Source organism: Anolis sagrei, chromosome 1, assembly GCF_037176765.1.
Source record: "Anolis sagrei isolate rAnoSag1 chromosome 1, rAnoSag1.mat, whole genome shotgun sequence".
NCBI lineage: Eukaryota > Metazoa > Chordata > Lepidosauria > Squamata > Dactyloidae > Anolis > Anolis sagrei.
The window spans coordinates 140,532,358-140,559,444 of record NC_090021.1 but is presented as its reverse complement, the minus strand read 5'-3'; the positions used below and the strand labels follow the sequence as shown (position 1 = coordinate 140,559,444).

General features: G+C 40.1%; 1 protein-coding gene across 3 annotated transcripts in view; it reads left to right on the top strand.

Moving 5' to 3' along the window:
* The window catches only part of MATR3 (matrin 3), a 35,478-nt gene that overhangs the window by 7,148 nt on the left and 1,243 nt on the right, over window positions 1-27,087 (top strand). The window contains exons 2-15 of one of the 3 annotated variants that reach the window (XM_060786528.2): window positions 471-548; window positions 3,374-4,438; window positions 7,775-7,836; window positions 8,399-8,440; window positions 9,314-9,414; window positions 10,718-10,770; window positions 11,865-11,990; window positions 20,427-20,552; window positions 20,675-20,845; window positions 21,322-21,453; window positions 21,573-21,619; window positions 21,790-22,168; window positions 24,431-24,755; window positions 26,689-26,810. In XM_060786528.2, coding sequence (XP_060642511.2) covers window positions 3,539-4,438; window positions 7,775-7,836; window positions 8,399-8,440; window positions 9,314-9,414; window positions 10,718-10,770; window positions 11,865-11,990; window positions 20,427-20,552; window positions 20,675-20,845; window positions 21,322-21,453; window positions 21,573-21,619; window positions 21,790-22,168; window positions 24,431-24,755; window positions 26,689-26,810 — 2,586 coding nt within the window. In that variant the 5' untranslated portion in view covers window positions 471-548; window positions 3,374-3,538. Of the gene's footprint in view, window positions 1-470; window positions 571-3,373; window positions 4,439-7,774; window positions 7,837-8,398; window positions 8,441-9,313; window positions 9,415-10,717; window positions 10,771-11,864; window positions 11,991-20,426; window positions 20,553-20,674; window positions 20,846-21,321; window positions 21,454-21,572; window positions 21,620-21,789; window positions 22,169-24,430; window positions 24,756-26,688; window positions 26,811-27,087 lie in introns of all 3 variants that reach the window. The other 2 variants (XM_060786511.2, XM_060786521.2) reach the window with 2 other exon arrangements.

The window sequence follows — 27,087 nt, the reverse complement described above, 5'->3', positions numbered from 1 at the left end:
ATCTTAGAAATAATAGTTCAAAGTACTCGTGGTCTGAAGTGCTCTGATTCATGTTCATGTAAGCTATTGAACCAGCATTGTATAAATTGAAATCAGTGCCTGTGCAATGGATTCTGAACTTGAAAGGTGGGAGACAGTTGCTTGCTTATATAACCTTAGCACCCCCCTTTTTTCTTTATTCTCTTAAATGTTCCATTTTCCATACATAAGCTCACAGCATTGATTTAAAGAAAGCTTTTGGACATTCTGAAAATTTCCATTTGAGTTCCTTTCTAGTCCTGTTTCTTAATCATTAGTTACTAAATAAAAGTCAGTTGAAGTTTTGGGAACCAAAAATACAGCATATTTTTACTGTTGTCCTCTTTCCTCCTTCACAACCATGTTTATCTCAGATCGCCAACCTTTTTTCGTATTCAATTTTAAGACTCTGGTATTAAGATTTTTTTCTGATGCCTGCTTTTTCTTTGTAGGTTTACATCGATTTCATAATAAGCCTGGGCAGTTGCGGCTTGTACGGAAACCAGGCTTTGCAGTGAAACCATCTGCTGGTCAGTCCATCTCTGCCAGGAGGTACACCTCCGATACTCCTGGATCCGATATTTTACAAAATCTTCCAACAGTTTACTAAAAGCAGAGGTGTAGAGGTTTGCATTTTGTAAGCCATGCAAATAAGTCTGCATATATACACATATACACATAGATGTTAAAATATATCTTGGAATCCAAAGAATCCCACTCCTCTGAAAATTTGGAAACTCTGAGCTCTGAGATTGTGAAATTAGAAATTAAGGGAAAACAACATCTGCTAGTATTTCCTAGCTTGAGGTATCATCAAGGGGGTAAATATGCCTATCCTCTTCCCCCCCCCCCCCCAAAGGAACACACAGAAAATCTATCTTGGTTGAATATGTTGAAGTGTGCTAATTGGCTCAAACCGAGCCCTCTTTACCATAAAGAATAATCTATTCCAAATTTATGCATTTAAATGTTGACATCGGTGACTTCCCTGTTCCACGTCAGTTACTTTTTGGTTTGCCATAAGACTTGGGCTTCCATTGTTGTTCTCTCTTTTTTACCCCAATTGACATGTTTATATTTTATCTCAAAGAGTCTTTGACTTTAGGGCTTTGTAGCTGAATGTAAATTCCATCCATTTTAACTTTTAGACTTAATTTGAGTCAAGTCTTGTTTTCTGTCTTTCTACCTGTTAGCAGTATTAACACTCAGTTTAAAACCTGTGAACATCTATAGTAACAGAACATTTAACTTTCTGCAAAGAGTCATTGCTCTTGCTACAGATTATTCTAGTACTTCTGCAAAAGGAGGTATTTGAATGTGTAAAAATCAAGATCCACCCTTCTCTCCTTGCTTCCATTCTGTCTGTTAAGTAAAAACTGTTTCAAGCATTAAAATAACAGTTATTTACTTACCTTTGCTTATGAGTTGGTCTTAGAAAAGGAATAATCTGATCACTTAAAAGAAATGTAGTGAGCTCTTAAGTAGGAAATGCCAAGTAAATTCTATCATGACTGATATGTGAACAGGAAAGATGTGTGGATGCTGTGGAAATACAGGTTAGATAAGGCAGACATACACTGAAAGGTTTAAGTTTTTTTCTGATTTTTTAAAAGGGTTAAGTGCATCTGCTGTGATTTTGTTGTACGTTGTAGCCTGGAAACGATTTATTTACCCTTGGCAAATAATTACAAACTTGAAAACAACTATATCTCTAAATATCAAACATTCTCATGACAAAATTTTGTGCTTCATTGCTAGTGATTGCCAGCATCATATGCAGAATGGTTATAAAACAATTTTGCTTAGTAAAAAAATTATTTCAGAGGTGGTATGTTTCTCACTTGACATTTGATCTTTCTTTCTCTTCTACTTCTGTTGATATCTGCTCTGCCCTTACAGTATCTGAACTGTTTTTCTAGTTCTACACTTTCATCAATGCTTTTCAGTTTGTTTCTCAACCACATTTAATGGGAGAGGGAACCCTGAATATTAACAGCAAAATACTTTCAACCTGTATCAACCCTATCGTTATTATAATAAGGTAATGATAAATAGTCCCCTGAGGGAACATGTAAGGTTTGTATAGTGTAATAGTACCTATGTTGTCCTTTTAATTATTTAGACAATATAAATATATACCCATAAAGTAAAGTATCTTATTATTGCAGAACTTAACAGTAGCCGAGTTCTTCGGGAAAATACAAACTTACAGGACTTCGGGCTTTTTTATTTTTTCTTGCCGAATGGATAATTGGAAATGATATATTTCACATTTATATTATCTACTAGTCTACTGCTCTGTTTGTCCCATCCCTTTACTGTTTCTTCATAACATGATGGGAACCACAAGGTTGCAGTTAGTGGTATTTTTAGAAGTATCTAAGTAATTTAGGGCTGTATTTTCCTTGAGTGTTCACATGGTTTGCCCACCTTTGTACTTAGAAAAAATTCATGATATTTTCTCAAAAGACCACTTAGTAGATGTTATAAGGTATTTAAATATTTACTGTTAGTCCAGGAAGAACTAAATAAATATTTCAAGAATAAAGAAAATAACTACATCAGTTTATCATGGGATTCTTGTAACAAACGTTGGTTGCAGCTTCCAGTAAGAATCATCTGAATGATAGTTGCACAGGTCCTTGAACAGTTTAATGGTAATAGTGCCATAGAATTTCTCTTCTTTAAGTAAATCTCCCAATTTGTATATTGGTTGGCTTGAGACCTTATTGAGAAGGCTAATGTGCCATATCTCATTGCATAATATTAAAATTGGTAGATACAGTTCATGTGTGGTTCTCACAGCATATGAACTGTTAATTGATCAAAAAGTCTTTTCCTACTAAATGAAAGCATACGATTCTTCACACAAGTCTTATCAGTAACTCAGTTTTATATATGGTCTTACTTAGTAAGTCATCCATTAGACACTTATCCAAATATTAGTTATTCTTAAATATTGTCTACCCTTTCTTATGATGGTATAGGCTTAATTCCAACAAGCATGAGTTGCATTTCTTGATTCCTTAGTAAAACCCCCTGTATCTAGAACAATAACATACGATGTGTACACCTTGCCATTTTAACATGAAAGCTTGAAATCGGGCAGTTCTAATCATCTGGTACTTAAAAACCATTTATCATCGGAACAAAATCTCACATTTGGAGGCAAAATTGTTTTGGGGGAATCTGTTTTTCCATGCAAGGTATACATGATAGGGTTCTGGGAGCGTCTTCGGACTATGACAGCTACGTAATAAGATCTTAAATTGTTTCTAGATCAACATGATGCATACTTTTAAAAACTGCATCTGCCTAAAGGGTTTTGTGACTAAAACTGCTTGTTTTCCTACAGACCTGTCTGGTGTTTCTCAGCTTGAAGAAGAAGATCAAGAGTCATTATTGATCCCTTTTCTTGGCGTTACCATTTTGAAGTGAAGTTTGCCTAGTTTTCTAGAGTGAGCTTTCTTTTCAGACATCTCTAAAGTTTGATCCATAATAGACTATCTATAGTTCAGCAATGTCCAAGTCATTCCACCAAGCATCTCTAAGTAGGGATTCCCAGGGTCATGGACGTGATCTTTCTGCAGGAATAGGCCTTCTTGCTGCTGCTGCTACCCAGTCTTTAAGTGTGCCAGCATCTCTTGGAAGGATGAACCAGGGTACGGCGCGTCTTGCTAGCTTAATGAATCTTGGAATGAGTTCTTCATTGAATCAACAAGGAGCTCATAGTGCGCTGTCTTCTGCTGGTGCATCTTCTCATGCCTTACAGTCTATATTTAACATTGGAAATAGAGCTCCACTCTCTCTGTCTTCTCAGCACCGTGGAGATACAGAGCAGGCCACTAATATTTTGGCCAGCTTTGGGTTGTCTGCTAGAGACTTAGATGAACTGAGTCGTTATCCTGAGGACAAGATCACTCCTGAAAACTTGCCTCAAATACTTCTGCAACTTAAAAGGAGGAGAGCTGAAGAAGGCGCATCACTGAGTTATGGTAGAGATGGCAGATCAACTGCACGGGAGCCACCATACAGAGTTCCTAGGGATGATTGGGAAGAGAAAAGGCATTTTAGAAGAGATAGCTTTGATGATCGTGCTTCTAGTCTCAGCCGGGTGGTTGACTATGATCATGGAAGTTGTTCGCAAGAGTCTGTTTATTATGACAGAATGGATTATGAAGATGACAGATTAAGAGATGGAGAAAGGTGTAGGGATGAATCTTACTATGGCGAAGGTTCGCATAAGTTTCGTAAATTTGACAGTGAGTATGACAGAATGAGCCGTGGCCCTGAGAGATCTCTCTTTGAGAAAAAAAGAGGTGCTCCTCCTGAGAGCAATGTTGAAGACTTCCATGGATTCTTACCGAAGGTTTATCCCCATCTGTGCTCTATCTGTGATTTGCCTGTTCATTCCACTAAGGTGAGTTAAACATCAGATGCTATTTTTTCTTTACTTTATGGTCCCTGTTGCTTGTTTCTTGCCTCGGTTTCTGTGTTCTGAATACTTAAACAAAGACCCTAAAAGAGTTTAAGTAGAAAATATATTTGATTTATTTTCAAGGCATCATTAAGAAACATGTGAAACCGAGGATTTACACTAATACATTTTGTTTAACTCACACGGGCTGACTTCTTGGTCAGTTTATATTGTGCATCTGCATAGTCTCTTAATCTAGGCTGAGCTAGTGAGTTTTATTTTGTTTTGCAATTATTTAGAGGCTAGAATCAGCATTCCTTCCCATCTGTCTTGATTGCTGATTTTATAATTAAGATGTCTTTGTACATTTCTGCTTTTTCCCTCTTGTCCATGGTCACAGAAAGAATCAGTCAATGTGTCCTGTAACACTATTTCAGAGTTGTAGTTCACATTTTTGAGAATTCATTCTTTTGCTTTTTAAAAATACTTTCAAACTGTTTTCATACTACGGCTGAAACTTCTCATTTTTTCTTCCCCTTTCACAACTTTCTCAGATACTTCAGATTCACTTTTTATTATCACATATTGCATCTATCCCTTTTTACAGTCTCAAACATCAGCCTTCTGCTGTTGTGCAATATCATACTTTGTTGGCATTCCCTGCGTAGAATAGATCTCTATTAAAATTGTGATCAGACCCCTCTTGGTTCATAATTTTGTTCTCGAACAAAAGATCATTATTCAGATTTTCTGATTGTTTTACAAACTGTTCATCTGTCTGTCAGTTGAATAATAAAGTGAACTATTGATATTACTGTGCTCACATTTTATTTTCAAAGCTTGTAGCAAAAAATACAGGTAAGAGTCTTGCACTTTGCTTTGAACTGTTTCATTGGGTTGTCATTAACACTTCACGGTAACTATTCGAATTTCTATGTCCCTTACTCATGGAAAATGCCTTAGTGGAACAGCTGTTTTAAAACAGAAAAATGAAATATTTCATTTCCTCATCTCACTTCTCTACCAAATTCTTCTGCATCTGAAAGTTTGCATTTTTCGGTCCTTAGTATCTTTGTCTCTTCTAGCAGTAGAATAGATTTTAAGTCATTATTTTTGTTCACTATATGTCCCACCTTTCCCTCCATCACCAGGAACCAAAGCAACTAATTTTGGCAATCACTTATTTCAATACATAAATCCTGTTGTATTATTCAGAGCATAACTGTTATCTTCCGAACAACTGACTTTTCAGCATATTGAAATTTATAGTCACTTGATGTATATTAAGTGACCAGTTTCAAAAGTAGCATATTTTCTACTCTGAGACCTCTGTTACCCTCCGATCACAACTATAGGGGTCAGACAAAGTTGTATCTAAGCCAGGAAAGAACCTGGAAAATTTTTTGTGTCTTTGGGATCTTTTGCTTGGGGAAAACGGCCAAATGTTTAGTAATATCCTGGCTGCTGGTCCTAGTACAATAAGAACAAGCAGCCTGTTTTATCAGTGAACTTATGTCCATTGGAATATTGAGGCTCCCTAACTGTTTAAATAGGTGTATTCCTATTAATATACAGTATGAAGTTCTAAGCTTGTTCTAATTCCCGATGACTGCTCAGTACTGTATTTTATCAATTCTAAGACTGACTTTTCCTCATATAAACATTTTGAAAAATGAGGTGTGTCTTAGAATTGTGGGTGCCATATATATGGCTTTTTCTGTTGGTGTTACTGAAATGTGTGTCTTAGAATCAGTGGCACCTTAAAATCAATGAAATACAATAATTTTGAATTTGAGAAGCTGATTCATAAATAGATTGTTCCTTTAAAATGTTTTAAAGTAACAGTGATGTGCATTTTGTGCTTTAAAAACTACATAATCTAGTAGTATACATTATGTAAATGTAATCAAATCCCGTACTGTAGACATCCATCTATATGCTTTAAAACAGTAGATTGAGATTTGCTTTAGCTAAAAGCTGCTCTGCAAAGTAAAGATTAAGCAGAGACTAAACACGCTGATACTGTCTTTATGAGTCTTAAAGCCAGTAAAAAGGTCTTCAGTTGAGAAGGGGTTGTATGGTCTTTTAGCTTATTCCTAATTCCCTACCCGTGACTACATTAGCTCATAGTATAGCAGTTCTTTGCTATCTGTTGGCATTTGGCTCCAAGACTCCCTGTGGATATCTAAATTTATGGATTTTCATGTCTCAGTATATACAATGACATAATGAAATAGTGCCACTTAAATAAAATGTCAAAATCAAGGTTTGCTTGAATATTTTCAAGCCATGATGGTTGAATCCTAGGATGCAGAATCTATGGGTACAGCATGCTGACTAAAAGTAGAAGAGCCTTAAAAGGTACCCAGCTTTTGTTAGAAACTGATGACAAATGCAGGAATGAGCAATGTGAAGAAGGACCTGCTTCTTCCTCGATGTCTTTATATTTGAAACCTAAAAACATTTGTTCTGCTGGAGTGAAATCATTGTTAGATGTAGTTCTGCAGATGTAAAAATAATAGATGTTTCCCCTTTGTGGGTGTGTGACAGCATCCTATCTTAATTTCAATAGCGTTCCTAGTGTAGTGCCCAAAAATATTGACTGTTTTTCTCCCTCTGTCTTAATGCAGCTTTCTGCAGAGGCCCGAGATCATTTGAGTAATAAATGAAAGCAGCTTCAGTTGGCTTACATTCGAATCCAGTTTTCGTGTTTTTAAAGCCGATCCTAAATAGTTTGTATCACTCAATGTCAAAGAATGTCAAATTGCTATATGCATTTATAATACTTGCTAATGAGGAATATTTTTGCTTGTGCACAATAGGGGATTTTCTTTTGACCAGTCATTCTTGCCCTTTGTAGCCCCTTTATCACCCAAAAAGTTGTTATTCTGGCTTAAAGAATCTTTCTATATAACAGAAATTGTAGCAGAGAAGGCTGCATAAGATTAAGGTAGATGATGACAATTGGCTGACCTACCTTACATGAGCAGGCATGGAAATGCATTCCAATAATACACAGCCAGTTTTGAAAATATCCCAATATGTATTTGAATATGGAGAGGAAATAAGTGCACATTACAGTTATTTTAGTCTTGTTTTCCCTCTTATGGGCAGCCGTTTACCCTCTGGCAAAACTCTGCAATTGAGTTGCAGACACGTCCTTTGAGGGCTCTTGGATTACAGTATAAATCTTACGATTTTTAAAAACAGTTAAATAGTAAGATAGCTATAATTTACACACGTTGATGGACTGACAAATGATTCATAAGACATTGGGAATATGTGTAAAATAGCTACTATTTTATGTTATTGATTATTCTGACTGTATTTTTGCTACAGGAGTGGAACCAGCATATCAATGGAGCAACACACAGCCGGCGCTGTCAACTTCTCCTTGAAATGTATGGATTTGAAATTTGAAATACCCTCTTTCATTTTAATTGCTATTTACCATTTCAGAAAGCACAAACTTTTCTAACAGTTTTCCTTCCCATAGGAAGCATTTCCTTATTTTCCTTTTTTTTTTTCAAAGTGAAAATAAGCCCGGACATTCTTATATTATAAACAATAAAATATTTTTGGGCTATTTTACATAATTTATCAGAAGTATTATGTCATTTATACTTTTATTGTAGTGAAATGTGCCATGAATACATATGCTACTGCACTAAAAATGGTTTCCATAACTGGGATTTAATTTGAATTTACTTCTAACTATGTGTATAATGGATCTTTGCACCCAAAGTGACTTCTGCATTTCCTTGTAAGAAAGATGAATTATATTCCTCATTGGTGAAAAGAATGTTGCGTAAGAATGTATTAGTGCTTTAAAAATAAATACTAACATTGACAGTATTGAGGAATCAGCAGTTTTTTCCTGTTTCGATTTTATTATTCAGAATTTTAACTCTGAGAAGATATAATTGCATAATACCTCTCTAACTGACTTTTTTCACTTTAAAGATATCCTGAATGGAACCCGGATAGTGATTCTGGACTTGGGCTGTAAGTAAAAAAATACTTTGCAGACAGCATGAAACAAATTGGAGGCACATGGAATCAAGACATGTTTCCATTTTAATTCCCAGTAACATGTGGCTGATTAGTTCTGTGGTTAGGTGAAGTAACTTCCTGCCTCTGGATTTGATGTGCAGGGATTTATTCATATAAGCTTGAACCTCAACAGTATCTTATAGGGAAGAAATATATTTATCACTTTCTCCTTGTGGAGCTGTGCAGGAATGTTTGCAGAGAATAAAAAGAGAATTGGAGAGTCTTTGTGTCACATCATAAAACTCCCAAACTCTTAGGGGTTTTTTTTTTACCCTTTTCAAGAAAATATCAGTTTTTATGGAGTTCTAACCTGATTTTTTATGATTTCAGCGTGGTCAGAGTTGGTTCACCTATCACATTTTTTCAGATCTGGAACTTAACGATACATAAGATATTTTGAAACACTACTCTCCATTTTTATTTTTAAGAATAATAGTCAAACCTTGATTGTTTAGTATTTGTAAATATTAATTTATTATTATCAGACAGCCTTTATTCATGCTTGGCTGAACTATATTAAATGCATATATCTCGTAGAATTGAACATTACATGTCCTTAAAGGAACCTTTGTCACTGCTATGATACTGAGTTTTGACCTTGGTATGGGCTGTCCTATTGGCTGTAGTCACTAACATGACCAGTTCCATTCACTTTCTCCATCCCTGTACTAGTATCTGCACCTGAAAGTAAACAATGAAGCAACAGGATTTCTATTACTTTTATCTGTTATCGTTTACTTATAAAAAATACTGGAATCTATGTGAAATACTATGTTTTGTTTAAAAGTTAACAGGGCTTCATTTTTTCTGTGTTTTAACTTCTAGGGGTGATCCATTTAGGTTGCAGTCCACAAATCCAGCTCCAGGAATTTTGGGGCCTCCTCCTCCTCCATTTCATATGGGAGGGCCACCACGTGGATCAAGAGGTAATAAGATTAAATGCATACCTGAGTTGACTCTGAAACCTGAAGAAGCACTACTTCAAGTTACCAGATTTCTTTGATTCTGAAACACACCTTTTCCCTATATAAACATCTCTAAAAATGGGCTGCACCTTAGAATTGCGGGGTGTTTTTTTTTTCTGACGGCCCCTAAAATCAAGAGCTGGTACCAAATCGGCCATGTTTCCCAAGAGGGAAAGGTGGAGAGAAAATATTAACCTCTTTGGCCTGAGAAATGCGTTCCCAATAAGTAGCTTGTGAGAATGACAGAGATCTTGGAGATTTTGCAGGGGAGGCATGAGCTGGTCCCCTATTATCTTAGAGAAGGTATGGTGCAGGTAAGTGTTTTTGCAGGTCCACAAAGCAGTATATCCCAACACCAGATGAAAGGCCTCCAAAAGAGGGAAAGGGAGCAGGCTCCACCTCAACCTGCAAAATAGAGAGGAAGAAGAGGAAGGGCCACAAATGGCCCTGCCAAGCCTCCATTATTTTGTAGTCAGCTTCAGCCAGGTAGTTGTTTATTTTTTACTATAGACGTTTCCTGCTTCTGATGCCTTCCCAACAGGCCCATACTTAATGTAGACATATGCAAACAGATGGATTTCTTCACACTCCCTTCTCACCCTATAGAAAAATTGCACTACACATTGACTAATCAGGAGAGGCTTTAATCAGGAAGTAAACCAGATGATACTTTTCCTTTCACCTCCAGGGCCAATATGACTTCTCCTGGAACAGCCTTCTAAAGTGGTTTGTTGTAGGTTTTTTGGGCTATATGGCCATTTTCTAGAAGCATTCTCTCCTGACATTTCGCCTGCATCTATGGCAGGCATCCTCAGGTTGTGAGGTTCTAAAGGCCAAAAATATAGTGAAATTCCATGTATGTCACAGTTATTTCTGAACAGCAAATTTCAGCAATTGCATCATGTCAAATAAAATGTGTTCTTTAAGATGCTAGACTATTTTTAAGTTAAAGGGTTTCAGAAATTTAGGCATTAAGAGTTTCTTAAACTTGTTATAAATTCTGAACTGATCAAAATCATTCTCGTTTTCCCACAAAAATGATCAATGTATGTGCTTTGAGGCTTGTAGATTTAATTTAAGGGGAAATGTAGATAAAGCATATAATATGTTTACAATTTTAAAAATGAGTCATAAAGTCTTATTTAATGGCTTTTCATGAAGGGTTTGATGGATTCCCATGTTATGATACAGCATATTATAAAGAATCTAATTATATAATGATTTCTCTTTTCTCCTCTCCTCTTCTTTTCTGATGAATATCTAGGGGCTGGAAATGGAAGTATGCAAGGACCAAGGCATTTGCAAAAGGGCAGAGGGGTTAGTATTGAAATAAGTCTCCAGATTTTTTTGATTGCAATAATTGTCAAATATATGGTATGAGGGCCTGTCATTGTGGTGGTTATACTAATTCAGAATGCAGAATCACATTAGTGAATGTACAAAAATGTTTTCGGCATGGAACAAGTATATTGGAAAGAAGAGCGTTCAGAAATATCAGTCTGATGTGATGCAGCCCAGTAAGAATATGAAATAATAACTGAATATGAGGCTCTGCTATCTAATCCATTTATAATAATCCAAAATTTACTGTTAGGGATCCCCAAGTCTCTAATTTTAGCACTCTGCCCAAAATGTTAGAAGAGCCACACCCATATTTGCAGGTGTGCCTTTTGAGAATATACCATTTCATTGCATAATAAGTCGCCATCGCATAATAGTCGCACCCCCATTTTGGGGTGCTAAAATGGTATAATAGTTGCACCCTCACTTGAGGGTGATTCTCCTTACCTCCCTGCCTACCTCCCTCCCTTTCTCTGAAGGCAAGGCAGTTTAAAAAACCTAAAATGGAGGCGTCTGGAACTTGGATCATCCCTCTTTTCTCCAAAGAACTCAATTTCAGGTTTTGCAAACTGTTTTGCCTTAAAAGAAGGAGGGAAGGGTGCAGCTCCAGAGACTTCTATTTTATAGTTTTAAATCTGCCTTCCCTTCAGAGAAAGAAAGGAGGAAGGGAAAAACAGCTCTACAGGTTAAACAAACAAACATAAACTGAGGTGTCTGTTTGAGGCTGGGTCATCCCTCCTTCTCCCGTTTCAGAAATAAGGAATTTTATTTATTTAAAAAAAACACACAATTTTTCCCTTACTTAATAGTTGCACCCCTCTTTTTGTGGTAAAAAGGTGGAAAGTCTGACTGTTATGCAATGAAGTGCAGTATATTTTCAGGTCAGATTGTCTGCCCTTTACTTTCTGCATATCACATGAATCCAGGATTTGGGTTGTTAGTACTTCCTTTTATTTTAAATTAGCATTCCTGTACTCATCAGATAATTGGCTAAATGACTTTCTAATGAATCAGATGGGAATTTTAACCATTCATTTAACATACTAGTCACTATTGCCTGCCATCAACAGGAAACAAGCCGTGTTGTGCACATCATGGACTTTCAGAGAGGGAAAAACCTGAGATTCCAGCTACTACAGCTTATTGAACCATTTGGAATCATTACAAATCATCTAATCTTGAACAAAATAAATGAGGTAAGCATTTGTCGAAGTGTAGTACCATAATTTCCCTGCGTGGCTATGCTGTGAATGCGCACTATTGGTATCTCTCTGCGCATGCGCAGCATAGCTCGGAATTATTCATTTAAAGATTTAAAAAGGATGGCGGTTGGCCCCGCGCACACTCCCCAAGGCACTATAAATAGCCCGCGGAAGGCTAACCGCCTCAGTTCTCTTCATCCGCGCTAACGCAGACAGCTCGGATTGTGTTTTTATCCTTTTTACTTCCTTGCTGAGGCTTGGAACCGGGAGCGTTTGCCGTCAGGATGTCGCAGACAAAGGGATTCAAGCGCTGCAGTGCTTGCCCTTCTAATATCCCTGACAATGACTCCCATACTTTATGTATTGCTTGTTTGGGTGAGGGGCATCTGACACAAAGCTGTGCCATTTGCCAGTCTTTTACTCCCCAAACACGGAAGAACAGGGAGATAAGGCTTAAGGCGGCTCTTTATGAGCGTGCTCTCCTCCCTCCTAAGGAAAATGGGGACCAGCCCAGGTCAAAGAAAGACTTACCTTTGAAGACGTTGAAGAAGTCTAAGAAGACAAACAATGTAGAAAAGGTTAAGCCCATCACCATTAAAAAGACGGCGGGGCTTACTACAGGGGAAGCCTGGCTCGCACAATTGGTGGAGAAGGACTCTGAGGCTTCCCCAGCCGCTGCGGAAGCCATGCTCCAGCCGACGCCGTCCCAACCACGCCACGAGCGTGCTTTGCGGCCAGAAGGGGAGGCGGCATTAGAGAAGCCACGCCTCGCGCGTGCGCAAGAGGCTCCTCAACAGACTGAGTCAACGCCCCCGATGCCGATGCTTTCGGCATCGGCCCCGCCTCCATCCCTCCCAGGCGAGAGGAGGGAGGAGCCGCGCGGGACTTCCCCAGGCTGCCCGTCGACGTCAGCAGCAGCTGGGAGGGCCCCAGATGAGGCAGCTCGGCGCCGCTCTCGTGCGCCTTCGCGAAGGAGAGAGAGAGGGAGGCGCAGGGACAGATCTTCCTCCAGTGACTCTCTGTCGACTTGCTCAGATTCCTCCTGTTCAGTGAGGAAGCGTCGACGCGCTCGGTTAGAGAGAGCTTTTTCAGTGGCTTCTTCAAGATCATCACACTACAGAGGGCGAGGGGGAAGAGCTGACTACCCCCCCCCCCCGCAGGCAGGATTTTATCAAGTGACTCCCAATGGAGGAATAGTGTTCATCGGGGAGAACGTCCACCCACCTCCTGTGGGCCAGAGTAAAAGTAAGCATCCTGCACCGGATGCAGAGGCTACAGATCACCGCCTTATGCCAGTTAACAGGGAAAGGCGCCCGCTCAGAAGCACGCAGTCTGGACATATGGACTTATCAGAGCGCTCTCAAGGCGAGGCTTTTATTACTGACAATGCTGCTGATTCAGAAGCTTCTGAAGAGGCTGATGAAGCTTCAAGGGAGGAAAGGGATATAGAGCACCCTGTGACCCGTTCTGATGACTACAATAAATTTATGCAATTGATTGGCAGAATGATAACTGCCTTAGACATTGTAATTCCAAGGCCATCAGCCGCAGTGGAGGACCCAATGTTTCCTTCGGAGGAGCAGGACACTCCAATGTCTACTGTGCTCCCCACATTACCTTATTTGTTGAAATTGACAAAGATCCCTGATATGTCCCCTTCTATTGTTACTGCCATTCCTAGAAGGGTGGACATTCTTTATAAAGTTGATTTGTCAGCCGCAAAGTGGATAGCACGCCCCTCTGCCCCCAATACCGTAGTTGCGGAGGCGGCTAAGTCTAAAAAGCCTAAAAAGTATACGGTCTCCCCACCAGATAAGGAAGGCAGAAAAGTAGACTCATTGGGGAAAAAGGTTCACATAGCGGCAGGACTGTTCACCAGAATTGCACACTATGTAACTTATCTCAGTGGGTATCAAAGTTTTTTGTGGAACAAGATGGCTCCATATGTAGATAAGTTACCATTAGAGGAGAGAAGGTTACCTCGGGCATTTGTAAATGAGGCTATACCCCTATCAAAGTTCCAAAAAGACATTGGAAAGCATATGGCGGAATCAGCTGGCAAACTGCTGGCCACTGCTACTGCTATCCGACGTCATGCCTGGCTTCGGGCTTCCTCGTTATCAGAGGACAGCCGTTCCTTGGCTGAGGACCTCCCAATGACAGAGGAGGGATTGTTTGACCCCTCTACAGACGAAAAGATAAAACATTCAAGGGAGGTTCTACAGGCAGCCAAATATGATTACCCGTGGCAGCCTGCTTATCAACAGAGGCAGCGTTGGCAACAGCCAACAAGCACTTACCGTAAAGGTTATTTTGGTGGTTTTACTAGTAGTACGGGGTTTAAGAATTCAAACAATAAATTCCAACCCAATAGGAGACAGAACTACAATGCCAAGGCGAGATACCAGCCCTATAACAGTAAGGCTAGGAATGGAGGGAATCAAAAGCGTCGTCTTTGATGTTCCCATTGTAACTGAGATTCAGAGGGACTCACCTGTGTCTAGATCAGGAGCTTCGTCGGCCACGCCCCCTCAACAACCAGTTATGTTTTTTGACAGGCTAAGGCCGTTTAGTCACGTTTGGAGTTCAATTACCACTGATAAGTGGGTTCTTCGTGTAATTAGTGAAGGTTATGCAATGGAGTTTGTAACATTGCCCCCGTTGGGCAATTTAAAGTTCACCCCGGAGTCTCCACCCTTGTTGGAGGAAGTTTCCAAGTTGTTGGAGAAAGGGGCTATATCCCCGCTTGACCCTAGTGATCTTCAAAATTGTTTTTTCTCTAGGTACTTTTTGATTAAAAAGCGGGGAGGGGGCCTACGGCCTATTCTTGATTTGAGGGAAGTTAATAAGTTTATTTTTTCGCAGAGGTTTCGCATGGTGTCCTTGTCTGTGATTCTTCCACTGCTTAATAAAGATGCCTGGTTTGCCACTATTGATTTAAAAGATGCTTATTTCCACATATCGATGGCAGAACACCACAGGAAATACCTTTCCTTCATCGTTGGCAGGCGGGCCTTCTGTTTTAACGTCCTCCCTTTTGGGTTAACGACAGCCCCTAGAGTATTTACAAAATGTATGGCTGTGATTGCAGCCTACCTGCGAACCCAAGGTGTAACTATCTATCCATATATAGATGACTGGCTGTTGGTGGGAAATACTCGCGAGAGATTGAGAATGCATATCAATACGACTCTCTCTCTTCTCCAGACTCTAGGCCTTGTAATGAATGCAGAGAAGTCAAACCTCCTGCCGTGTCGCAGAATCCAGTTTATCGGAGCAGTGTTGGATTCAGAGCACCAACGGGCCTTTTTGCCGGAGGACCGCTTTGCGTCACTGCAAGCCATGATAGCTCAAGTTATCCAGGCGAAGCGGGTGACGGTGAAGACGGTGCAGGCTCTGCTCGGCCATATGGCGTCGATGACTTCCGTCACGCTGTATGCCAGACTTCGGCTAAGACCACTGCAGGCCTGGTTCTTGTCAGTCCACAGCCCAGGAGTGGACAAGCCCAATGCAAAGTTGGAGATGCCACTGATGGTCAAAGAGTCCCTCACCTGGTGGACAAAACCTTCCAATGTCCTAGCAGGCCACCCCTTCCAGCTCCCCGAGCCATCAAGGGTCGTTACCACCGATTCCTCCATGCATGGTTGGGGGGCGCATTTCAAGGGCATAACAGCCCAGGGGATATGGTCGCCCGAAGAGGCAGTTTTCCACATAAATGTGTTAGAGCTCATGGCGGTGGAAAAGGCCCTGAAATCCTTCGAAAATGCACTGTTGGGCCAGGTAGTTCAGGTGGTAACGGACAACACTACCACAATGTACTATATAAACAAGCAGGGAGGCACAAGATCTCAACCACTGCTAGAACAGGCAATACGCATCTGGGAGTGGTGCGTGGCCAGGGACATTTACCTGATAGCGGTTCACCTGCCAGGGGAGGAGAATGTGCTAGCCGACATGCTCAGCAGGTCTCCTCTGACAATTTACGAGTGGTCCCTCAACCAGGACACTTTGAATCTCATTTACAATATGTGGGGAACACCAAAGATAGACTTGTTTGCGTCCAACGAGAACGCGAAATGCCCCCAGTATTGTGCGCACAAGAGGCCCAATTACGATCAGGGCTGTCTGGGGGATGCCTTCCTCTTAAAGTGGTCGGGGGTTTACCTGTATGCCTTTCCCCCTTTTCCACTACTCCTCAAAGTGATTACGAAGTTGCGAAGGGACAGGAGTCACTGCATTCTAGTCGCGCCATGGTGGCCCCGGCAACCGTGGTTTGCAGCACTTTTAGAGATGTCACGGGGCGTGTACAGGCGTCTGCCGGGCAGAGTAGATCTCCTAACAGCACAGAACGGCGAAGTTCTATACCCCGATGTCCACACCTTAAAGTTGACAGCGTGGAGAATACTACCCACGGATTAGTCACCCAAGTGTCTGAGAAAGTCAGGGAGGTGCTGGAAGCGGCACATAAACCATCCACTAAGCGCTCTTATACATACAAGGTGAGGCGCTTCAGGGAGTTCGTGACATCAAGGGGAAATGACCCAGTTACAGCCCCGATCTCTGAGGTATTAGAGTTCCTTGGCTCCCTTTTAGACTCAGGATTCGCTTTGTCATCGGTGAAGTGTTATCTGGCTGCTGTGTCGTGGTTTAGGAGAAAGCATGGTCTCCCATCTCTTTTCACGGATTACTATGTCAAACTTTTCCTGAAAGGGATGGGGAACATGAGGCCTTCGGTCAACCCTGTTGCCCCTTCTTGGAGTCTGGAGCTGGTACTAGATTCTCTACAGGGTCCTCCATATGAACCGATGGCTACATGCAGCATCTCTCATTTGACTTGGAAGGTTTCGTTCCTAGTTGCCATTACATCAGCCAGACGGGTGAGCGAGTTATGTGCGCTCAGAGCGGACCATCCTTACCTCCGCATTCATAAAGACAAAGTTGTGCTTCGAACGGACATTTCATTCTTGCCCAAGGTGACTTCTAACTTTCACATGTCCCAGGAACTTGTGTTGCCAGCCTTCTTCCAGGAGCCGTCCTCCCCTCTGGAACGAAGGCTCCATAAGTTGGATGTACGCCGGGCTATTGCTTTTTACCTTGATCGGACTAAAGACATAAGGAAGACACCGAGGCTATTCATAAAGTATCGCCAAGACTCTGTGGGGCTTCCCGTAACACCACAACGCCTGTCTGCTTGGATTGTTTCTGTTATCAGGTTGGCGTATCAGAGGTCGGGACGGGAGGTCCCGCATGGAGTTAAAGGACATTCGACTAGGGCGCAGTCTGCGTCCTCGGCTTTCCTGAAGGGTGTGCCATTAGATGTAATCTGCCGTGCAGCAACGTGGTCGACACCCATAACCTTCGTGACACACTACAAGCTGGACCTGGCATCGAAGAAAGATGCTTCCTTTGGTCGAGCAGTTCTTTTTTCTGCGGTGGCATGACACCCACCAGCCACAGTGAGTAGCTTGCTAGTCTGCTACCAATAGTGCGCATTCACAGCATAGCCACGCAGGGAAAATGAAAGGTTGCTTACCTGTAACCGTAGTTTCCCTAGTGGTATGCTGTGAATCCGCACGGCCCCGCCCATCCTCCCCGCAGTTGTCATGCCTCCTCTTTGAGCAGTTTTGGCGGCCGAAGAGAACTGAGGCGGTTAGCCTTCCGCGGGCTATTTATAGTGCCTTGGGGAGTGTGCGCGGGGCCAACCGCCATCCTTTTTAAATCTTTAACTGAATAATTCCGAGCTATGCTGCGCATGCGCAGAGAGATACCAATAGTGCGGATTCACAGCATACCACTAGGGAAACTACGGTTACAGGTAAGCAACCTTTCATATCCATCCAGTCAGTGAAAACAAGACATGGGGCTGACTGTAGTTCAGATCACGAACTTCTTATTGCACAATTTAGAATCAAGACTAAAGAGATCAGGGAAAACAAAAGAGACCAGTTAGATATGGTCTCACTAACATTCCTAGTGAATATGCAGTGGAAGTGAAGAACAGATTTAAGGACTAGATTTAATAAATAGAGTACCAGAAGAACTATGGGCAGAGGTCCGTGGCATTGTTCAGGAGGCAGCAGCAAAGTACATCGCAAAGAAAAAGAAAACCAAGAAGGCAAGATGGTTGTCTGCTGAGACACTGGAAGTAACCCAAAAAAGGAGGAAAGCAAAAGGAAACAGTGATAGGGGGAGATATGCCCAATTACATGCACAATTCCAGAAGTTAGCCAGAAGAGATAGGGAACTATTTTTAAACAAGCAATGCATGGAAGTGGAAGAAGACAGCAGAATAGGAAGGACAAGAGACCTATTCCAGAAAATTAGAAACATTGAAGGTAAATTTCAGGGGAAAATGGGCGTGATAAAAAGCAAAGATGGCAAGGACCTAACAGAAGCTGAAGAGATCAAGAGAAGGGGGTGAGAATATACAGAAGATCTGTATAGGAAGGATAATAATATCGAGAATAGTTTTGATGGCGTGGTGAGTGAATTAGAACCAGACATCCTGAGGAGTGAGGTTGAATGGGCCTTAAGAAGCATTGCTAACAACAAGGCAGCAGGAGACGACGGGATCCCAGCTGAATTGTTTAAAATCTTGAAAGATGATGATGGCAAGGTAATGCATGCCACATGCCAGCAAATATGGAAAACACAAAAATGGACATCAGACTGGAAAAAAAATCAACTTATATTCCCATACCAAAAAAGGGAAATGCTAAAGACTGCGCAAACTTCCATACAATGGCCCTTATTTCTCATGCCAGTAAGATAATACTCAAGATCCTGCAAGCAAGACTCCAGCAATACATGGAGAGAGAGAGTTGCCAGATGTACAAGCCAGGTTTAGAAAAGGCAGAGGAACAAGAGACCAAATCGCCAATATCTGCTGGATAATGGAGAAAGGCAGGGAGTTTCAGAAAAACATTTTCTGTTTCATTGACTATTCTAAAGCCTTTGACTGTGTGGATCATAATAAATTGTGGCAAGTTTTTGGTGGTATGGGCACACCAAATCACCTTGTCTGTCTCCTGAGGAATCTGTATAAGGACCAAGTAGCAACAGTAAGAACTGACCATGGAACATCAGACTGGTTCAAGATTGGGAAGGGCCCTTTTAACTTGTATGCAGAACACATAATGCGATGTGCAGGGCTTGATGAATGCAAGGCTGGAGTTAACATTTGCTGGAAAGAACATTAACAACCTTAGATATGCATATGATACCACTTTGATGGCCAAAAGCAAGGAGGAGCTGAGGAGCCTTCTAATCAATGTGAAAGAAGAAAGTGCAAAAGCTGGGTTGCAGTTAAACGTTTAAAAAACCCCAAGATTCTGGCAACCAGACTGATTAATAACTGGCAAATAGAGGGAGAAAACGTGGAGGCAGTGACAGACTTTGTATTTCTAGGTGCAAATATTACTGCAGATGCAGACTGCAGCCAGGAAATCAGGAGACGCTTACTTCTTGGGAGGAGAGCAAGGACCAATCTTGATAAAATAGTGAAGAATAGAGACATCACACTGGCAACAAAGATCCGCATAGTTAAAGCAATGGTATTCCCCGTAGTCACCTACAGATGTGAGAGCTAGACCATAAGGAAAACTGAGTGAAGGAAGATAGATGCTTTTGAATTGTGGTGTTGGAGGAAAATTCTGAGAGTGCCTTGGACAGCGAGAAGATCCATCCAGTCCATATTTCACGAAATAAAGCCCGACTGCTCATTGGAGGGAAGGATAGTAGAGGCAAAGATGAAGTACTTTGGCCACATCGTGAGAAGACAGGAAAGCTTAGAGAAGACCATGATGCTGGGGAAAATGGAAGGAAAAGGGAAGAGGGGCCAGCCAAGGGCAAGATAGATGGATGGTATCCTTGAAGTGACTGGCTTGACTTTGAAGGAGCTGGGGGTGGTGATGGCCGACAGGGAGTTCTGGCATGGACTGGTCCATGAGGTCACAAAGAGTTGGAAGCAACAACGAATAAACAACAACAAAGTACCATAAATCATATTTTTCCCACTTTATTTTGAAACTGTATCAATTCAAAGATTGAGCAACGATAAGGTTTTTTTAAACGTTACTTGACACTGGTTGTGGGAAAGTCTGTGTGAAAAGACATATCTGAACCAGGAGGGGGCAACATAAGGCCATGTATGCCAGCTTTCATACTATCAAAAATATTTGATACATTATCAAAATTGAACTTTATTTTGTGCAATCTTTTAGAGAGAAAACTAAACAATGTTAGTATATATTTTTCAACATTAAAGAAATTGCATGTTCCTGGTAAAAACTATGTTACTTGTTTAAAAATTGAAAAAATTAAATATTTCATATGGATAGTGTGGCATTACAAATACACATGCTGCATTGGGTATATATTCAGTAACATATTATAGCCTCCTTGAATAATGTAACTATTATACAATTTCAGGCATTTATTGAAATGGCCTCCAGTGATGATGCACTATCTGTAGTCGAGTATTATTCTACAACACCAGCCTTAGTGTTTGGCAAACCTGTGAGAGTCCACTTATCACAGAAATATAAAAGAATAAAGGTAAGAATATTTCACTTTTAATGTCCAATTCCTGCATTTTTGCTGTGTTTTCTGACATTAAAGTTTACTATAATGGATAAAAAATATTTTCTAAATAGATTTTTTTGTTTCTTTTTTTTAAGAAACCGGAAGCAAAACCTGGCCAAAAGTTTGAACCTCCTAAACAAGAACTTGGTCGTGTGATTCATCTCAGTAATTTGCCACATTCTGGTTATTCGGACAGTTCTGTACTTAAGCTAGCTGAGCCCTATGGAAAAATAAAAAACTACATATTAATGAGAATGAAGAGTCAGGTAATTCATATGTTTCACACCTGAAAATGTGCAGTTCTCAATAAACCCTATCTAATCATTGTGGTAGACTTATAGAATAATATAAGGGCTGCCAAATAATAAATGTGCATGCATGTTGCTTTGCCAAGAGCTTGAGTGTAGCCTTCTCGTATTTAAATCACATGCATAGTCTTGGAATATTATCTCTGCTTTGTGTATTGCAGGGGAGTGCAAAGACCAACTTACATAGTCATGTTTAGGTATAGCCTGAGATCATTCCAAAGAAATAAACAACTACACTTTTTTTTATAAAAAAAGGTCCAGTTTGACTTAGAAGTTATTCAAGAGAGTTAGGAAAATAGAAATAGAATAGAAGACAGAATAGAGGGCATGTTTATCAAGTTTGCAGGTGATACTATATTGGGAGGGAGAACTGATGCTCCCATTAAACATCGTTGGAATACTACAGGCTAAACGTTTTAAACTCTCTTGTATAGGCTTTCATTGAAATGGAGACCCGAGAAGATGCTGAAGCAATGATGGAGCATTGTGCCAACAAAGCCCTCTGGTTCCAAGGGAGATGTGTGAAAGTAGACTTGTCTGAAAAATACAAGAAGTTGGTATTAAGGGTAGGTAACTTGTATTGGTTCAAGGTGACTCTTAATTCTTCATTGAGTTAACCACGAGGCATATGAGCCACAAATCCATACTTCGTGCAAATTAATAAAAAGTATTATCCTTATTTCAGATTCCCAACAAAGGAGCAGAGGTGATGAAGAAAAGTGATAAACCAAGGTAATATTTCATATGAACAGTTTGGTTTTTTCAAAACAAAACATAAAATAGATAAGCAGGATTTTCTTTTTATTGAAATAGAAGTATTTCCTACAGAAAGTTCAAGTCATTGCTTTGTTTTAAATTACACAGTTAAAGGGATAAGCAAGTTTTGTTTTCTCCTTTTGTAGAAAGAGAGGTCTTTCTCCTGATGGCAAAGACTACGGAAATGAGAAAAAAAGTAAGTCTGACGACAATGAGAAAATGGAAACCAACAGTAATGAAGATAAAGAAGAGAAGGGAGATGACGCAGAGGGGCAAGATACAAAAGACAATGAACAAGGAGACCAAGACGAACCAAATTTGCTTGCTGAATCTGAAGATGAGCTGTTAGTAGATGATGAGGAAGCAGCAGCATTACTAGAAAGTGGTAGTTCAGTTGCTGAAGGTACAGATGTGGCTAATTTGGGTGATGTAACTACTGAAGAAAAGGAAGCAGCTGGTGATGAAACTACTGAAAAAACGGAAGAAAGTACTGTGGCTAGCCCAGCAGGAAAAAAACTCAAAAAGGTAGGGAGAAAAGGTTTTATTTTATATTCCCTGCATTGATTATTCTGATCACGCTTTGGAGTGGTAATGAATCTGTGCCCTCCCTGTAGTCTCTTTCCTCTCCTGTAGAGAGCAATGGTAGCCTTAAACCAAGTGAACTCTAGACTACATGTAGGAATAAATGTGACCCCCCAAGTGTTGTTAATTACAGCTTTGGTCAGCACAGCTAATAGTGAGGCATGCTGAGCATTATAGAACACTGTTTCTTAAACTGTGGGTCCCGACCCCAAATGGAGTCCCCTTAGCTCACTGGTTCCCAACCTTCAACGCCCAGGAATCTGAAGCAGCTTACCAGCTGTTAGGAATTGTGGGAGCTGAAGTCCAACAAAACACCTAGGGACCAAAAGTTGCCTTAGTTCAATGTAGGGATCCTGAAAAAGTTGGCACTAGTATCTGTTTTAGGCATTTGCAAATATCTGTTGTGCAGTTTTTACAGTGAACTCTGCATGAAGTGTTTATTTATTTACTTACTTTGCTTGTATACTACTTTTCTCACGGGGGGGGGGGGGGGGGGCTTAAAGCAGTTTCCAACATATTTATGGCAAAATTTAATGCCCTGTGTACATAGAAAACCTAACTTAAAACAATAACATAATTATTGATAAGATCATAAAAATGTAACAACATTAAAACGTGGAGTTAAAAACATATATATATATAAACATTGACATCACATAATCCAAAAATCATGGTCCAGGACCATTCTAAATATCAAATATCAGTTGTACATAGCCCCTGATCATTCCTTGTATTGCTTATTGCCCAAAGGCTTGGTTCCATAGCCAAGTTTTTACTTTTTTCTGAAGGCCAGGAGGGAGGGCACTGATTTAATATCACCGGAAAGTGAGTTCCACAGCCGAGGGGCCATCGCTGAGAAGGCGCCCTGTCTCTTGTCCCCACCAACTGCGTCTGCGAAGGAGGCGGGACCAAGAGCAGGACCTTCCCAGAAGATCTTAATCTCCACAGTGGTTCATAGAGGGAGATACGTTCAGACAGGTAAACTGGGCCGGAACTGTTCAGGGCTTTATAGGCTAAAGCCAGCACTTTGAATTGTGCTTGGAAGCAGACTGGCAGCCAATGGAGCTGGTGTAACAGGGGTACTTTATAAAAAGGCAAATAAAGTACTTCATAAAAATGAAAAACAACTTGTATAGCAGCCATTTAGAATGCTGCTTTTTTATCAGCAAATACTTGAATGCACATACGCGCGCACACACACACTTGGGATAAAACATATTTGGGCAAAAAGGATCACAAGTGGGAAAAGGAGCCCCTATTTAGAAAGCCACACAATTCTCATCTGTTCTGTGCATTACTCAGGATACATAGTTATTAGGAGAGAGCTGAAAGCTAAAGTAACTTGAAATTGTTCTCTGAGAAAGGAAATCAGGAGGGAAAGGGTTTGGGATGCCTCAGTAAATTTGGGGGGGAGGGGTGGCATCCCTTTTCTTTACCCCCGTGATTTATTTGGAGGCAAGGACACAAATTAGGAAAATGTTTATAGTCTTAAAAGCATGGAGGGAGCATATTGGCTTCCTTACAGAAGTACAGTAGAGTCTTGCTTATCCAAACTTCATTTATCCAACATTCTGGCTTATCCGACGCCCCCTTTTCCTCCAGCATTTCCCCTTCACTTAAAGGAGTGCTCTCCAACTCTCTCCATTCCCAATAAGTGAAGAAGGCAAGATGAGGAGGAAAGAGGGAGAAAAGGCAGGCTCGGAAGTGGAAGCGTCCTCCCTCCTTCCCTCTGTGATTTCCATGCTCCTCTTCTGCATCAGGGCACTTGCTGCTGGGCTGCCTTGTCTTAATGTTTTGAGTCCCTGTTGTTAGTATTCTAGGTGTCTAGTGCCATGTCGGACGGGTAACAGTAGGAGACTTCGTAGTATCCAACATTTTCATCTATCTGACATTCTGCCGGCCTGTTTATATTGAATAAGCAAAACTCTCCTCTACTTTAAAACTTCCATCTTCTGTCTTTTGCTGAGGGTCTGGGCACTGGCTGACTACCTTTAGCTCCTTTATTTTTATATATATATATCTTCATTCCTCCTATTCTAGTTACAGAACTACTGTAAGTAACCCCACTAGTGCAGCTCTTCTCAGACTTTTTTACCATGGAGGAACCATAGAAATAATTTTCACAGAATGCTCATAAAATGGATCTTTGTGGGAAACGTCTTTTTTAATGCAACAAGTAGAATAACGAAAATATTTTTTTCCCAGCGGCATGTAGGTAGTTTTCCAAAACGCATGGAAGATTTTGTCACTCTTGATGAAGTTGGTGATGAAGAAGATGCAGAGCACCAGAAACTTAGATCTGGCCTTCTTAAATCTCTTGCAACCGAAAGTAAAAATGAAGAAACAGAACAGCCAAAGGAGACACTGGAAAATGGTGCCAAAACAACGAAAACAGAACAAACTGAAGCAAATGATGGCACAGAAACACAAGAAAGTGAGAAAAAGGAAAGCACCAATGAGCAAGATACTCCCAGTGAGAAATGTGCAGAGGATCAGAGAATTGGACCATATCAACCAAACGTTCCTGTTGGTAAGATTGTTTCTCGTCCTAGAGAATATGCACTGGATATAGACTACCAGTATTTGATTCCTTTCTTGCCTTCTATTATGGTTTATTATAATAGAAACTGTGGGCATATCCAGACCGGGGGGAGGGGGGGGGAGGCCCTGGAAGTTCTTTTCATTTTACCTGCATCATTGTGGTTTCTCATTCAAGCTCTTTCCTTCTGATTTTTCTCCTTCCCGAATCACATGTCCTTTTAGATTGGGTTGCCCTTCACCAATTTCCACTGAGACTCTTTTTAATTATTTTTCAGGAGTTACAAAGTTGTAACATACCTTAGCAATATTACATTAGCTAAAACTTGGGATCATTTTCTTCTGATGCTAACATTCCTCATTCCTTCGGTTTATCTCAGTTGATCCTGCTTCCCTGGGAACAGTTGCCATATTTCTTGGTGAAAGCCATCTTAGCTAGCTCTAGCTTGAGAAAAACATACTGCCATGGAGAGGCACAGTTCATTTAAGGAAACATTGGTTTAATTTAAATTGACTGGTGAGTGGGTATAAGAGTATGTGTAACTGCTGGGGTTCCCTGGGAATTGGGAAAGTGTTGTGTAGATCTTTCAGAAACAACAACCAACAAAAACACAAAAGGACAGGAAGAAAAAGGGCCCATTTCATCCAGATGGGCCCTATATTAGTACTTCATTCTGGGCCATCAGAATCTTAATAGTGGGCAGAAATCTTTATAATGGACTTTTATGTCCTGTCAATTATTAAATCACTCTCAGAGCGAATAATTTGAGATTAAAAGCAAGATTGTATGTAACCAGGAATTTTCCCCCCCAATATTTTAATTACATTTTTGGCAATAAAAATGCACACAAAAAGAAAAGTCACAAAACTTATGAGTACATTAACATGGACATACTTAGACAACATTTACCTTATGAACATTCATCTCTACCTATAATTCTAAAACTACCAACATATATAAATTAGCTTTAAAAATAGATTTCTAGCTTCAGGAAACTACAGTTACAGGTAAGCAACTTATAATTTTTCTTCCACTTTATATCCAAAAAATTGTTTACTTCTTCTTGTTTTAGCATTTACAAATGAATATCCCAACATTTTATGTTTATATTCATCAAACCTGTCTATAAAGTATTTTCCTTTCCCTCCAATATATATTGATAAAATGATTTGCATTCTTGTAGGAATCTGTTCGGTGATTTATCCTTCAACTGCATTATTAATTTGTCCATTTCTATTAATTTCTACATTTTCACTGTCCAGTCACCTAATTTTACACCTTTCTGCCACATTTCCCCCATTTTTCCAGTTCTGTACTACATCCAGAATTCTGTGTCCATTTTACAATACAGTCTTAATTACTTCTTTCCATTTCCAATAAAAACTCATGTCATGATAGCCGTTTTTATGTATTTTAATCATTCCCTTAGGGTTTATATCTTAACTATTAATTATGTTATTAGTATAATTATGTTTATTTCGTTACTCGTATTCTGTTTTTCCTTTTGATAATTTCTCTTTTGTTATAAGTTTACAGTTATTATTTTGTATTATTTTGCATTATTTTGAGGTGTCTATTCGCTTATGGGCTTTGAATGTTTGCCCTTCTTTGTGTGTAAACCACTTTGAGTCCCCTCGAGGAGAGAAGGCGGTCTATAAATATATTATTATTATTATTATTTTACTGATACAAAAACACAGTATGTCACAGCAAACGAGATCTATATGCTGGACTTCGTATCACAAAATCACAAGTCGAACACTTTCCAATTATTATTATTATTGCTTTCACCAGGAGATCTTTGATTTAAATAAAGAACCTGACTTACTTGTTTTGGGTTTTTTAAAGAATAAAAAGGCTGTGCTGCCAGTTCTTCAGATACCCTGGATCAAATTTGCAAATGTATATTTGTCTCTTTCTTTAGGTGTGAACTATGTGGTGCCAAGAACTGGGTTTTACTGTAAATTGTGTTCTTTATTTTACACAAATGAGGAGGCTGCAAAAAGGGTCCACTGCAGCAGCCTCACACACTACCAGAAATTGAAGGTAAGCCAAAATTTGTCAAGACTTCTTTGGTGCGTTTTGTACCGTTTTGGGGAGGCTTTAAAACCTGAAGACAAGGGAGCATTATTTTACATTTCTTTTAAAAATCAATGTCAAATAAAACATGTGTCAGTTCTCTTAATTTGTTTGACAAACTGAAGGACTCTGGTGATGGTATGGAATTGTTCACACTAGTGATGCACGCTGGTTACATAAGTAAATCCAGTTAAACTCTTCAAAGTGCCATTAAGCTGCCTTAATACAATATAATATACATACT